The sequence below is a fragment of the Fundulus heteroclitus genome, unplaced genomic scaffold (genome assembly GCF_011125445.2).
Source record: "Fundulus heteroclitus isolate FHET01 unplaced genomic scaffold, MU-UCD_Fhet_4.1 scaffold_111, whole genome shotgun sequence".
Taxonomy (NCBI): domain Eukaryota; kingdom Metazoa; phylum Chordata; class Actinopteri; order Cyprinodontiformes; family Fundulidae; genus Fundulus; species Fundulus heteroclitus.
This window is the reverse complement of record NW_023396524.1, coordinates 656,644-670,729: the sequence shown is the minus strand read 5'-3', so window position 1 is coordinate 670,729 and position 14,086 is coordinate 656,644. Positions and strand designations below refer to the sequence as shown.

The window sequence follows — 14,086 nt, the reverse complement described above, 5'->3', positions numbered from 1 at the left end:
CGTGTGTGTGATGAGTGCAAATGAAATTAAACTGAGATAAGAGATTTCGAAAGAGCAATATGACTGAAATAAATTCAACATGTGAATTCAATTTCAAATTCCAACCCTGTATTTTTATCATAAAAATTCGACTTTGTTCGTGAAGAAATGTTACGATCGTTTTTAGAACAGAACTGTGAATAATAATAATAATAAGATGAATAGACCTCACCTAATCTGATCTGTTTTATGTGGTGCTAGTAATTCAAATTAAACTAATTTTATGCAAATGGAGATTACCTTACCTTGTTAAAACATGATGATAACATCATGTGAAAAAATAATGTTTTAAGAATAAAGATAAAAAAGAAATGTTTTTGAAGAATTGATCATTCACATTTTTTGCCTTGTATTGAATTTGAAACATGCACTCTGACTCTATTGTTTAAATAATCACCTGTCTTGAAAGCTTCCAAAATATATCAGGGAGAGTCTATTTTTCAAAATTCTTCCCTCTGGGGCTCGGGCACCGGCATAAGTGCACCCTCCTACTTGATAGTGTGCAGCCTGCTACTTTAAAAAAGTTTGACTGCCCTGTAACATTACAACCAGTTGTTTGTGTTCTAATAGTAAAGTTGTTTATTAGGTTCTGTTTCCTAAGAATAAAAAAGTCAAAACTTAAGCACAAACAAAACTCAATTGCATCTAAATGTTACAGTATTTATATACAGAGCTGGAAACAATAGAGCTGTTTCACAAAAGCAGAATTCAAAAATCCAGTATGAGAGATAAAGCCATGCTCTGATCACACCAGGTCAAGTGTAGATTTATAAAAAAAAACTGAAAGAATGTATTGTAGGATACCTGATTTGTAACAAAATTACGTGTTAATGATAAAAGATTTCAACATCGTCCTCTTGAGTCACGGATTCTGATGGGTATCAGAAAATATTTTACTCTGGACTCTAGTGACAACACCATCACTTCTTTATCATCAATGTCTCTGATGCCCTCAAAACATGCAACTGTCTATTAAAGGCCTTTCTGTCACATTTAGAACAGCAGCAGTCTTTAAAACACCATTGAACAGCAACATTGCCCACATTGATGATTATAAAGATTATAAAGTTAATAATAAAGTTAATATTCGCCATGGTAACTGATGTGCTACTGCTTTGGTGAAACTGAGTTAAGGCCAAGTTCAGACAGAATATCTGGAAAATCCCGATTCAATCCATTATCCTAGTTTGTTGAAACCGCCCTCAGTTCTCCTAAAACAAAACAATATTTTGACCTTTGAGCAGTAGCAACATACAGTTACTAGCTAAGTAGCAGCTCATGGAAATATATAGAGTAAAAATAACAGTGAAGCATGTAACTTAAGAGGAAAATCTAGCTAACACAAAATCTAAACAGGCAATAAGAAAAATGTATTTGCACAAATAAAGCATACAACACTGCAAGAGCCTAGTCAGAACAGTCAAAAATATCCAGCAAAACCTGATGATCAAACTACTTCTGCAGGAGGGTTCAAACAGGAAGTGCCTGTCAGGATGAGATTTACCTAAACCCAAACATAGTCAGCAGCAGAAATCTGGAACTGCACCAATACCTGCAACTAAACAGAATGACAGGAGGAAATAAAATAAAGTGCTTTTGGCCATAACAGTTGCTAATCAACCCAAAAAGCAGCTACTGTAGATTGTTGTGGAGGCTCCAGATAATAAACCCTAAACAGTCTCAGTGTGTGGAGCAGTCGTGCTTTCAGTATCCTTGCTGCTCATCTCCTGATTGTCTGATGCTTCACAAGAACAGAGTAAAGCCAGAAACTTATCCAGGAAGCTTTTCCGACTTAACAAATACAGAGTTGTTTCTGCAAGGGGACAAAGAAAAATACAAACTAAGGCCGCATTATGAATAATTAAACTTGATTTTATCATCAGGCACAAGGTAATCACGGGCAGGAAAAGCAGAGTGTAAATTAGCAGCACCACAACCTGCATGGCTGCAATTCGTCTTTTTTCTTCTGCTGGGACACTGAGGGCTCCAGACATAGCTTTAATAGTCCCAACCAAGCAGAAGATGAAGACGGGAAAGGGCAGAAGAAGCAAATATGCTAAGATGGTGAAAAACATCCCAGGATCAGTAGCCAGAAACAGAGTTAGAGGAATAATAAGAGGAAAAGTCCAGACCACCACACAGACCACCACATAGGTCTTGATGTTTCTCCTGAATCTGTACCACAGTGGCTTGGCGATGACCAAATACCTGTAATAACAGATGGAGCTGTTTAGTCCATGGAGACTATCAGGTGCTGACTAACGGGACTATATGAGACAACAGAGAAGCTTAAAGGGAAACACATAGTTACCTTTCTAAGGAGATACAGACCATGAATCCAACACTGGTCATTAGACCTAAATATGTGATGCAAATGCCGATATCAGGCCTATATACAAACAATATAATTCTGCCGCAGAACTGAACGAGATCAGAAAAGAGAAGGTTGATGACGTAGACTGGGACACCCTGATCCTTTTTCACCTGCAACAAAGACAACAGAGAAAAAAGTAACTAATGACACCAGAATATTATTAACATGTGAAATGTTTCCTGTTTCAAACATTTCAGGTATTTCTAGAGGTAAGAAAAGGTAAACTTACACCTGAAATGAAAGAGAACCATTATTTAAAGAGCAGACACAAAGTCAAACAGCACATTCATTGTTGCTGATCAGGTTTAAGTTATTTTGTCTCACCTGTAGAAAAACTGCAACTATCGCTATTAGAGTCAAAGGAAGTCCAATGCCAATGGTGATCCGGTTTACCCATTTTTCAATTTGTTTAACCATATCAACGTAAGTGTCAAGCGACTCAAGAAAGTCTTTCTTAAGGTAGATCATGCTCTCGCTGATGTTGAAGCTGTTATCAAAGCTGTTGTCTAGTTGAAGTTCATCTATTCCACCCTTCAGTGTTGAACCAGAACGTTGAAGACAGTGGTTTCTGTAAACAGAAGTGATGATGGTTGTGTAAATCTTCAGAGAAACAGGTCTGATGGTTCTTTATGTGTAGCATGTAAATCCAGATGTTAAACGAGAAAATCTAAATGACAGAAAATGTTTTGGTCAAAGTGGAAGGTTTTCTCCATCATCAGATCTTAGATATTGTTCTTCTCACAAGAAGTTTGTCAGGGTGCAGTTTTTCCTGCTGCACCCTGAACATTTCCTGGCTCCTTCCTCCTCCCATACAGCCCTGCTTCCTCTCTCCTAGAACACCTCAACCTGCCGTCTCAATCAGCCCGGACTCAGCTCTCCTATATAAACTCACCTCAGTCTCCTCTTCCCTGCCGGTTCGTCTGTCGTCCTCATCCAGGAAGACAGACTCCCTGCTCTTGCAGCAGTCCTCTCCAGACCGCACTTCTACCTTGGCTCCTTTGGATCCCGCACCAAGCTCAGCTCGGGTCCCATACCGAAGCTCACCTGCAACCTTGGGTCACGTCCCAAGGCTCACCCGCGGTCCGCCAGCTTCCTCCCATCTGCCTGCTCCTTCATTCACCATCCACCTGCTCCATCCCAGTACAGACTCTGGTTCTCATCCTCCACTACTCACCCAACCTTCAATAAACTCTTTAAACGAAGCTCAGTGTGGTGTGTGTGTTCAGGTTCATCTCAACAAAATATGACAAGGTTTTCCTGAACTTTGTCCAATCTAGAAATTACTTTCCAACCTGAGAAAGTCTAACATGGCCTTTCAGTGTTTTATGGATCTACTGGTTTGTGTCGACTAATGGCCACGCTTGGCTTCAGGTTCTCTTCTGAACTGATTTGGATGAAAAAAAAACATTTTATTGGGACAGTTTTAATGTCAGGTTATATGTTTATTACATCTCATTTGGATGATTTGTTATAAGTAAGTATGTATTGTTTAATGGTATTTTTTCTACAATACATTTGTCTCATTTCTAGATAGAAATAAACTTCTTGTTTGTATAGAAATATCAATCTGCCCGGTCTAAAAACATTTAGAGAATCGTTTAATTGTGTATGGTGAGGAGTTTTCCAGCTCAACTCATAGATTATTACAGCATGTTTGTCATGTAAGAGAAATAAAGCATCCATTATCATCTAGACCTATTGGTTGTGAATAATGAAGATATTTTACCACACATTGAAAATATTTCAGCAGTTGTTCATCACCCAACACATCGTCTGACATCTACAAAACATCTACAAAAACCAGAACCATCTGCTTTCTGAATTCATCTCCCAAGCATACTTCCCATCACCTCAACAGCAGAACAACAAACAGGCTTTAAATAAACAACACCATCTTTTTTAAGTAATCACAGAAGTGTATAGTTTACCTTTTTTGTCCAAGTTTGTTCAGGTTCCTGCAGCCAGAGATCCTTTCTGGAGCGCTGACATCTATCTAACTGGTCGGCTGAAATGGAAATGGCTGTTCTGACATCAAATCAAGCTTTTTCCCTGAAGCACTTAGGAGTGTTGGTTAGAAGAAATGATCATGTAAAAGCTTTAAGATGTATTCTAGCAGTTAATGTTTTAGTTTAATGCTTTCTGAAAGAAGAAAACAATCTGTTGATGAGTTAATCTTATGAATAAAAAATGTTTCCATTAGAATAGTGGTTCGTTCAATATTATCATCCATTTAACTTTTTCTTTTCATGATAGAATTGTCTAATTCTAATTTGTTGATGTATTACTTATCTGTTTTTTAGCAGAATTTTTTTCTTTCTCATTTCAGTTTTGTTCTTTTTTGTAATTTTCTTAATTGGGGTAAAGAATATTTAACTCTGCTGGTAGACAAAGAGGGAAAACAGTATTCTCTAAGTGGAGTCAAGCAATAATAAGAAGATAATGTCTTTGTCTTTAAAACAGATTTATTCTGCTGCTAAAACCACATCCTGTAACGGTTGTTGCTGGCGAACCCAAAATTTAGCCGGACAATGAGATATGTAAAAAGGTATTTAATAAAAAAAGACAAAAAAACAAACCAGGAGATGCAGATGTCACTGGTATTGTTTTCAAGCTGGTGGAGCATCTGTGAACATCCAGATCATATTTATAATGAAGCAATGCAGTTTGCAGACAATCCCAATGAAGTGTGACAGAGTTTGTGAAAACCAAATGATCTGCTGAAGCTAGATGTGGCCAGCAAGGCAACAGGGATGCAGCTACGCTGTTTTTCTCTGCCCACATCATCCAACCTATTGCTGGGACATTTACAGTAAAGCTTAACACTTCAGGGCCAACCTAAAAACCTGCCTTTGTTACACATGCAGAGAATCTTTATTACTACATATAGACCAACATTTTAAGCTCTGCTCATTTTGAAGAAGATTCTTGACATTCTTTGGAAGAGTTAAATGTGACAGTGATGTGTGTTTAAAATGTGAAATAAATGCAGTTTATGTAAATAGTAAATGGTTTCATATTTATGAAGGTGTGCTGTGAATCCTTGAATAAATAGCTTTTTACCTCTTGGTGCAGCTTTTAAATACTTTTTTGTCTGGGCCATCTTTTCAACTACCTTAGTGATTTCAACCAGATGTTGACAGTGAACACCTCATGCGTATACGGAGCTCTAGAATGATTCCAGTTGCTTTATGTCGTTGCCGTTGCTCTCTCTAGCTGCCCTTTTGTCTTCTAATGCTCCAGTTTAGTTCAACTCTGGCTAGATTTCACCGTGTTAACTCCAAACTTGTTGCAGTCCGCCCTCATCATTCTTCCTTCAGCCAAGATGCGGCTGACACTCATGTTTGTGTGGAAGCAGAATAATAATCAAATAAGAAGAAGAAGCTGCTGCATATGTCTCTATGCTTGCATCCAAAGCCTTGAGTGAAGGCGTATCATGAAGGGGAGAAGTTGCCAGGTTCCATATTTCATAAACTGTTTCTGTTGGGACTCAACTGGATGGCGTAATGCCCAAAGCTTCTGACCACAGATGTGCTTAATGCCACAATTTCTGCCATGCAGTGAGAGGCGTTTTAGTACCAAATGTTTCCCTCCTGCATGCACTCTGGACTGGAAACACTGAGAGCTACTTTTTAGGATCTGATTGAATGTGACTTTGTAAAGAGCCTTGAGATGACGTGTTGTGAACTGGCGCTATAGAAATAAAATCTAATTGAAGTGAAAACATTTTAGTGTGGTTATTGTGGAGCATTACCTGATCACTGCTTGTTCCACAGGCTAAAAAACATTCTTTGGGGATTTAACAGGACATGCAGTTTCTTTTTCTTTGTCTCTATGTAACTATAAATGTCATCAAATAGTCGGCTTTTATCACTTCCATGCGTTTCATATTCCACATGACATAAATGTCTTAATGTGGGCGTGGCCAGCAGATTTTGTAGCATCTCCCTAAACAGAGCTTAGACACTGAAACAAAGTTTACCACTTTGCAATATACTCTAGTTGCATATTCTATATATTAGCTCTACATGGCAATATTTAGCCCTAAAATCGCTGCCTGGTCCTACCTGATGCCGTCAGTATTTGTTCACCCAGAGCAACTCTTTCCTTTTCCATCTTCTTTTTGATGTAGAAAAGTTGATGGCTGGAATATTTGGAAAAGCTTTCCTCACTTCCCTTGTGATCTAAAAAAAGGCAGAATATTAATTTTGTATTATTTGTAATATTCAATAGTTTGTTTCTGTTGTAGTTCCATATTTCTGCCAGCAGGGAGCGTATTCACAACTACAAGCTCTACGCGCTTCTTCTTTTGTCTTTTTTCTCTTTGCGCTGATGCCGTTACTGCAGTTTAGAGAGAGTTAGAACAGGAGGCGTCAATATAACTAGTTACTAAGTAAATACTGATTAAAACTGTGTTATATCTTGAGTTATTGATCCTAGGAGATTATCTGCACCTGCCAGGAGGGTTTCTGGTTGCGGGACATCACCGTGTTGTTGTGTTTTGTCGAGTGAAAACTGCGGTGAGTAATGATGATTAGCGCTTAGCATAGCATGCTAACTACTGCTGATTCTGGCTGATTGCTCACTGATTTCATGGAGAAAGTATCTTTGTTATATTGTTATGCTTGGAGACCATGTTTAAAACCAGCTGGAGACAGATGAAGGTATATGAGTGAATTGAGGATGTAATAAATTGTGTTTTGTGTAAATTATCTGTGTTAATTGAGCTATTGCTGCATGTGATTTGTAATATTACTATATGCCGACTAATGCTATATAGTTAAGCGAGCTGGTTTTATGAGCTAAAACAAGCAACAGTGTGCTTTTGAGTTATTGAGAGACAGTAATTTAATGAATGATTAACAAACATGATTGAAATGTGATTTAAAATAATTCATATACACCATTTTGTGTGTGTGGGCTGTTTAAATATTAATTTTATAGCTCTATGTGATACTTTGTCACTTTGAATGGTTCCCGTTCATTGATTTAAGATTAAAAAGAGGATAAATACTGAACAGTTGATTTGGGTAAATGTATAAAAAGAGAAAGAGATTAATGTTAAAGCTGCTGCTCTATGCAGGTTGTTTTTTTTGTATGAGTCGGTTTTGATCACTGATCTCTATTATACACTGGAGTGCTAATAGCCGCTGTTAGAACGAGTCGCTGTGAAGCCACTAGCCGCCATATTGGTACTCCCTATTTTCCTCCAGTAACTAGGGAATATGTGCGCTACAGCATCGAATAACGAGGATTTTCTCATGTTCAGGGGGGGCTTAAAACTTTTAAAATGTCAAATGCTATATACTTTTATGTTATGTTCTAAAACTATCAAGTACTGAGAAAGTCATCAATAAATGTCACTACACTGAAAAATAAAATCAAATGTTACTGTGTGTAGTTTAGTGCTAAAAATCACATTTCTTAATGGAACAAATGTAGTTTTAATAAAAGCTGCATTATTAAATGTGTTTATGGGGATTATCTGTATTTATGGGGCTGCAGGTTCTGGTCCTGCTGGGCTCCAAGTCTGAGCTTCTGCTGCAGCCACAGCATCTTCTCCATCCGCATCCTGAGAGTGGAGGACGGCGAGCCGCCACCAGTCCACGCCGTCAGCGCGTGAGTAGCCGGCGCCACCTCAGCGTCTCTGAGCGTCTGCTGTGCTAACGGTGTTAACGTCCCGCAGGTTGTGTCTGTGCGACCTGGCAGGCTCTGAGCGCAGCTCCAGGAGCCAGAACAAAGGAGAGGACCTGAAGGAGGCTGGAAACATCAACGCCTCGCTGCTCATTCTGGGCAAATGCATCAAGGCTCTGCAGCACAACCAGCACACCAGGTAGGACCTTCATGGTTCTGGGAACCAGTTCTGGTCCTGGAGCGTCCTGAGTGACCCGCTGTCTGCTGCCTCCAGCCTCCTGCAGCACGTCCCATTAAGGGAGAGCAAGCTGACCCACTACCTGCAGGGCTTCTTCTGCAGCAGCAGCAAGGCCTGCATGGTGGTCAACGTCAGCCAGTGTGCCTCCATGTACGACGAGACCCTCAACGTCCTCAAGTTGTTGAGCCTTAAGTTCTGATATCCAGTTAGAACATCAGTTCACTCCCAAACATTTAGCACTGCTGTCTTTGTAAAATGAACTGAGCAGCAATCTAATCACAACGGGGAAGCAGCCATTATGTTTTTGACTCAGACGATTCATCAGCCTACCTTCCCTAAGATCACCGCTGCATGACTGAAGAACTTCCCCTGGAGCCGCAGCACCAGAGCGCTCTGAGGTCTCGGTAGAGCCGCTTGATGTAGTCAGGATCCAGCAGAGTGAACGCTGGACTTGCTTTGGCTTGAACGGACATCAGCCTCCATGAATACCAGGTCATCCATGTTGCTGTTCATTAACACCGTGCTAACTTTTCCACTGTGGAGGCTCGCCTTGGTACATTCACATAGCAGAGCCGTCCGCACCAAGTGACGACCCAAGATGGTTTAAAATGTCCTGGTAAGTTCTAAGAGGCCACTTCTTCATGTCATCCTCTCAGTCATGAATAGTTTAAGGCTGCGGCGCTGACCTGCCACTTCCATCGCTCTGCAATTATTGGAAATATTGCTGCAACAGTTTATCATTTCAGTCAAGCTGATGTTATTTGGCCGAGGGAAGCACTGAAACGGAAGTGGAGAACAAAAAAAACAGAAGTTGGACCCAGAGTTACTTTCTTGTTCAAAAATAAGGTGGATATAACAGAGAGAAATGTGAAAGGTAGTTTGTTGGCTTTGTTTCAGGTGGAGGTTGTGATCTCCAGGCTCCTCCCCGTCGTTCCTCCTGCTTCCTGCAGCAGGAAGACGCTGCAGAGCAGCAGCAGCTCCCTGAGCGGCTGGGAAGCCAGTCTGGAAGACCTTCAGGTGGGAAGGAGTCGCCTTTAGCCGTGTAGCTGCTGACGTCTCAGTCATCCCTGATATCTAAAACATCCGTCCAGCAGGGTGAAGACCAAGACTCCAGTCTGATGGAGGACAGCATGGAGGAGACGGCTGACCAGGTGAAGAAGTCGTCATTAATAAGAGGCTTCACCAGGTCAGTGGTTTTAGCTGCTCCACATTTCTCCTGACATGAATCCACCTGCTGGGTTTCCTGCTGGAGGCGGCGTCACGTTTACCTTCATTCTGACGTCAGAACGGCAGCTTCGTCCCTCCTCCTCTTCATCAGCTGCTGCTGCAGATTTCTGCAGGAAACCAAGCAGCTTGTGGTCGGGTCTGCATGTCCAGGTCCCAGCCTCAGATATATTATTTACTTAGTTATGATGATAATAATAATGATGAGAATAATAATAATAATAATGAGAGCAAATCGTATTTTAAACTCCATCCCAGTTTTCTCTGGCGATGGATTAAAGCTCCAAACGCAGCTTTGATGTTTGATTCTGTTGCTGCTCGGTTGGAGAAAACAGGAAGAACGATCGTTTTAGTTTAAAATCAAGTTTGACTGTCACAATAATTTCTTGTTTAAAGGAAGCGGTCCGATAAAAGCCCGTCTCTAGTTCCTAGGCTGGGCTTTTCCTGCTGGACCCGATGGATGGAAAGAGTTTTTGGACCTGACCTTGAACCTTGACCTTTGGCCTCAGACTTCCCTGACCTGATGAGACCGTCAGAGAGCAGTTCTGATTGGCTGTCAGTGAAGCTCTGTAAACATATTGACTTGATCTACTTTAGTCCTCTTTCTATTAAATACTGACGTAAATCTATCTGCAGCCAGTTGAGTTTCATCTTTTTCTGCCGGATTTGATCCACCAGACAAACTGTTTCTGTCTCCTGATTTATGGACTGATAGAAAGAAGCTATTTAGTGCCTGACATCACAGCATTGTGAAATCACACAATCTTAGGTAGAACTTTTGCTTATTAACTAGAAGCTTCTAGTAACTCTGGTTGACATTGACAAATGTCACAATGCTCCTGTATTTGTCAGAATTCACCTGTAAAAAAATACCAGTTAGAACGCAACAATTGTCATTTATGACTTAAAAGGACAAAAATACCCATGGACAACATCTACTAAATTACATAAATAATTACACATATATTAAATAATGACATCAACAGATATTTAAAAATGCAAATCCATACTTGAGTCTTTCTCTAATGTCTTGCTAATAGATGCATATTTCTTTCTATGTCGACCATGCAGACGAATCACCATGGAACAGTTTCAACAGTGAATTTTACCCATCATCACCTGTGGGTGGAGCTAATGAGGTTCTTAAATTTATCTTTAGAACGCTGTCCACACCTAGTTTCTTTCACCAACCAGTACCTCAATAACTTCTTTGGATCAATGGTCAGTGAATTACAGAGCCGGTCCAGCTTTGTCCACCGGTCCAGAAAACCACCTTCAGAGTCCCTCAGCAGCTTTTCTCCCACAGTCTGACCTGATGGGTCCCAAACGGTCCTCCAGATCCAGAACCATGTTAGCGATCCTGATGACTAACAGGACGAGGCGCTGCTGGACGTCCACCTGCTGGAGGATCTCTGCAGCAGAGCGCAGGCCGTCGTCCTGAGGCGTCGTGATCAGGAACAGAGGATGAATGCAGGAGAGACGAGCGGAACCACAGGATGAGGAAGAACAGATGTGAGGAAGATGAGGGAAAGGAAGGGTGGCAGTGAAAGTGGGCCTCATCCATGTGGGAGCTCAGGACGTTTTTGAGAACGGCGGTGAAGCAGGAAGCGCTGATGTGTGGTGTGAATGATGGAGAGGCGGCCATGATGCAGTTTTAGCATCACTTCCCTCACATCTGGACCCTTTGTGCCGTCTGAGCTGCTCTGCCTTCCTCTTCACCATCTGCATCCATTACTGACCTCCTCCAGACTAAACACTGAGGTCCATGAACCACCCAGACGGGTCAGCAGGGTCTCACTCGTCCAGCCTGGTCCACTTTCAGACGTTTAAAGGTTTTAGTTCAGGTTTCATGTCGTCTCTCTGGGTTTTAAAGTCCATTACAGGATGCTGAGTTACAGAAGCGTCTAATTCCCCCAAATGGAATAAACTAATTGATCTTAACCCAAGTTTAACTTTGCTGCAGCAACACGGTTCACAGATTGTCTGAAATTGTCAGTAAAGAGAAGATGAAGCTCAGCTTTGGTTCCTAAATCTGCGTCTGAAGGAAGAGTTGGGGACCAAAGTGCTTTGGACCGTTTACAGCACCGAGACGGTAGAAACCTAAAAACAGAGCCGGTGTCAGCTGCTGAGCACGGTGGAGGACGGGTCATGGTTGGGCCTGTTTAGCTGCCTCAGGACCCGGGTCACTGAGCAGAACCAGATCTGAGTCCGTCTGTCTGAAGCTCGGTCCAAAATCACGTTGGTGGAACCAGACGTTTATTTCAGGGGTGGGTCGGTTTTATTAGAAGGTCCGTTTACTAATGAAGGAAAAGATTCTGTTCCTGGAACCTGGTACCTAAACACTGCAAAAAGGAACAAAAAGTAAAATGAGTTTATTTCTCCTTGATCTGAGCAGCTAAATAATCTGATCTGCAGATGGAATCAGAATTTTAATCCCTAAACTAAGATAATCAGATTTACTGCAGTAGAAATAAGACGATGGAGATGAGTTGGATTCTAAGTTCTGCTGAACTTGGACGGGACCAGTGGTTGTCTGGGCTTCTGTTGCCTTTCTGGTACCAGTCTGCCGGTTCTCCTCTGATATCGAGACAGTTTCAGTCACAAACTCTACTCAGAAGTTTGTCTCTCGGTGCCTGAATATTCTGGGTCGGTGCTGTTCTGTTGGTTCTACTGCAGCGCTGACCCGTTGTTCCTATTACAGCTTTGTTGTTCTGGCAAAAAGCAGCATTAGAGAAACAGATTTGAACCTGCAGCTGTTTAAGTTGGTTCTGATGGTTCACCTGGACCCAAACCTGGAACCCTGCGGCTTTAGGGACCGGTTCTGGTTCCATTAGGTCCAGAAAACAGGAAATGGGTCACACACAAACACCAGCATAGATGGTAAAGCTCCATCTCCCCATCAGGACCAAACCGTGTCCCGTTGTGAAGTGGAAATGTTCCATGTGGTTCTGTTGTTGGTGTTGGTTCAGCTTCTGGTTTGGTGCCGCAGGAGTTTAGCTAGAAAAGTAAAAACTGGTCTTCAGTCTGTCCAAGTCAGCAGTTTGGAAGTAAAGAAGCTGATTTTAGTCCCAGACTGTCAGCGTCGGCTCTTCTTTCATTCTCAACGTGTTTTCAAGGTTTGGAAAGATGGAGCAGAAATATCATTTCATCATTGCTTTGAGTTTGTGCTGCTGATTTATTCAACTAAAGAACAAAATCTGTCATTTAAAAACATATCAGAAAGAAATGGAAATGTTTTACTGTAAATTAGGACTTGTTGAAAGTCAGTGTTGATAGAAAAAAATTGTTTTATTGAAACAAGCGTCAGAGTTTTATTGAAATAATGAAAATTGATCAGAGAAACAGAAGAGAATGAGCAGAAAATGATTCAAACACAGAAGAAAATCTGTTTATTGCTCATTAAAACACATGAAGTAGAACTGCAGCAAATATACAAAAGGAAGATTTAACATATGAATGTAAAAAGTGTTTAGAAAAATAGGAGCCGACAGAAACAGATAATGGCCAGAGATTGAGAAAAACTCAAAAAACATTTCAATGAAATCTGACTGATGAATGAAATTAAAAAAACCAAGAGAGAAAGTCAACATGCTGATATTCAGAGTGAAGCTTTGACTGGAAACAGGCAGAAAAACAACATGTGGATCCTGGAATAATCCCAGCTTCCATCTTTAAAGGACTGGAAGAAGAAGAAGTTTCCAAGGAATCATTTAGAAGAGTTTCACAAAGAAACAGATTGAATCCATGAATGTGAAAACGTGTTTCTGAGTGAAAGAGACAGACATGAACAGACTGAACTATCTGTTCAACAGGGAGAGGCTTTCTTTGAGAGGAGGAGACTCTTTAGACTTAATCAACACAGAAACACTGAGGAACCAGAACTGGACAAAAAATTAAATGAGGAACCAGAACTGGACCTAAAGACCCCAAAGCCAGGAAGCAGAGGTTCAGTGAATGTGGTGTTGAAGGTGTGGAGGTGGATCAGTGAGTCAGAGGAGACGCTGTAGAAGGACAGAATACCAGCAGGACAGTCCACATACACTGCTACTCTGTGGGAGACGGAGGAGGAGGAGATATATGTTCGTCTGCTTTTGTGCCAGACAGAGTAACCATCATCAGAGCAGCTCAGACTCAAGGAATGATCATTATATCCAAACCAACAGTCATCACTGTCTCCTTTCCTCCTGATTCTTCTGTAACTCACTGATATCTCAACTAATCCTCTCCACTCAACCTCCCAGTAACAGCGACCAGTCAGACCAGTTCTACACAGCAGCTGAGGATAAATATCAAATCTGTCTGGATGATCAGGATATGACTGAAGCTCCTCCACATGTGTCACCTTCCTGTTGTCTTCAGACAGTTTGAGTTTTCTGCTCACTGTGTTTGTGTCGATTGTGAGTTGACAGGAATCTGATGGAGAGAACAAAGACAATCCAGCTGCAGTTATTGATCATTTATTGACACTTTGATGATGACTCCTGAATGAGTGATGGACAGTTTGAAGATGGTTGAATGTGAGCTGCTTTGTTGTCATGAATCAAATGAAAAACACACTTACACCTCCATGGACCTGGTGT

General features: G+C 41.1%; 1 protein-coding gene and 1 long non-coding RNA gene across 4 annotated transcripts; one reads left to right on the top strand and one right to left on the bottom strand.

The window, feature by feature from the left end:
• Positions 1–1,542: 1,542 nt before the first annotated feature.
• LOC118558227 (G-protein coupled receptor 4-like) lies at positions 1,543–3,549 on the bottom strand. Its single transcript, XM_036128710.1, has 5 exons — positions 3,534–3,549; positions 3,306–3,457; positions 2,738–2,944; positions 2,351–2,523; positions 1,543–2,247 (listed from the first exon to the last, which is right to left on the bottom strand). Exons 1-5 carry the CDS (start codon positions 3,547–3,549, stop codon positions 1,710–1,712), a joined length of 1,086 nt encoding a protein of 361 aa, XP_035984603.1. The 3' UTR covers positions 1,543–1,709.
• A 3,326-nt stretch (positions 3,550–6,875) lies between these two features.
• On the top strand, positions 6,876–10,253 carry LOC118558232. 3 transcript variants are annotated; one of them, XR_004928247.1, is made up of 6 exons: positions 6,876–6,930; positions 7,916–8,029; positions 8,097–8,243; positions 9,180–9,299; positions 9,377–9,468; positions 9,932–10,253. It is a non-coding gene; the product is annotated as an uncharacterized LOC118558232 (long non-coding RNA). The 3 variants fall into 3 exon arrangements; XR_004928246.1 differs by having other exon boundaries at positions 9,903–10,253; XR_004928248.1 differs by lacking the exon at positions 9,932–10,253 and having other exon boundaries at positions 9,374–9,421.
• The last annotated feature ends 3,833 nt before the right edge of the window (positions 10,254–14,086 follow it).

Coding starts and splice junctions, on each gene's coding strand:
- LOC118558227 (XM_036128710.1), bottom strand. Junction 2,945..3,305: donor GCAGGGAAGAGGAGACTGAG/GTGAGTTTATAT, acceptor TCAACACTGAAG/GGTGGAATAGATGAACTTCA. Junction 2,524..2,737: donor TAGTTGCAGTTTTTCTACAG/GTGAGACAAAAT, acceptor TCTTTGTTGCAG/GTGAAAAAGGATCAGGGTGT.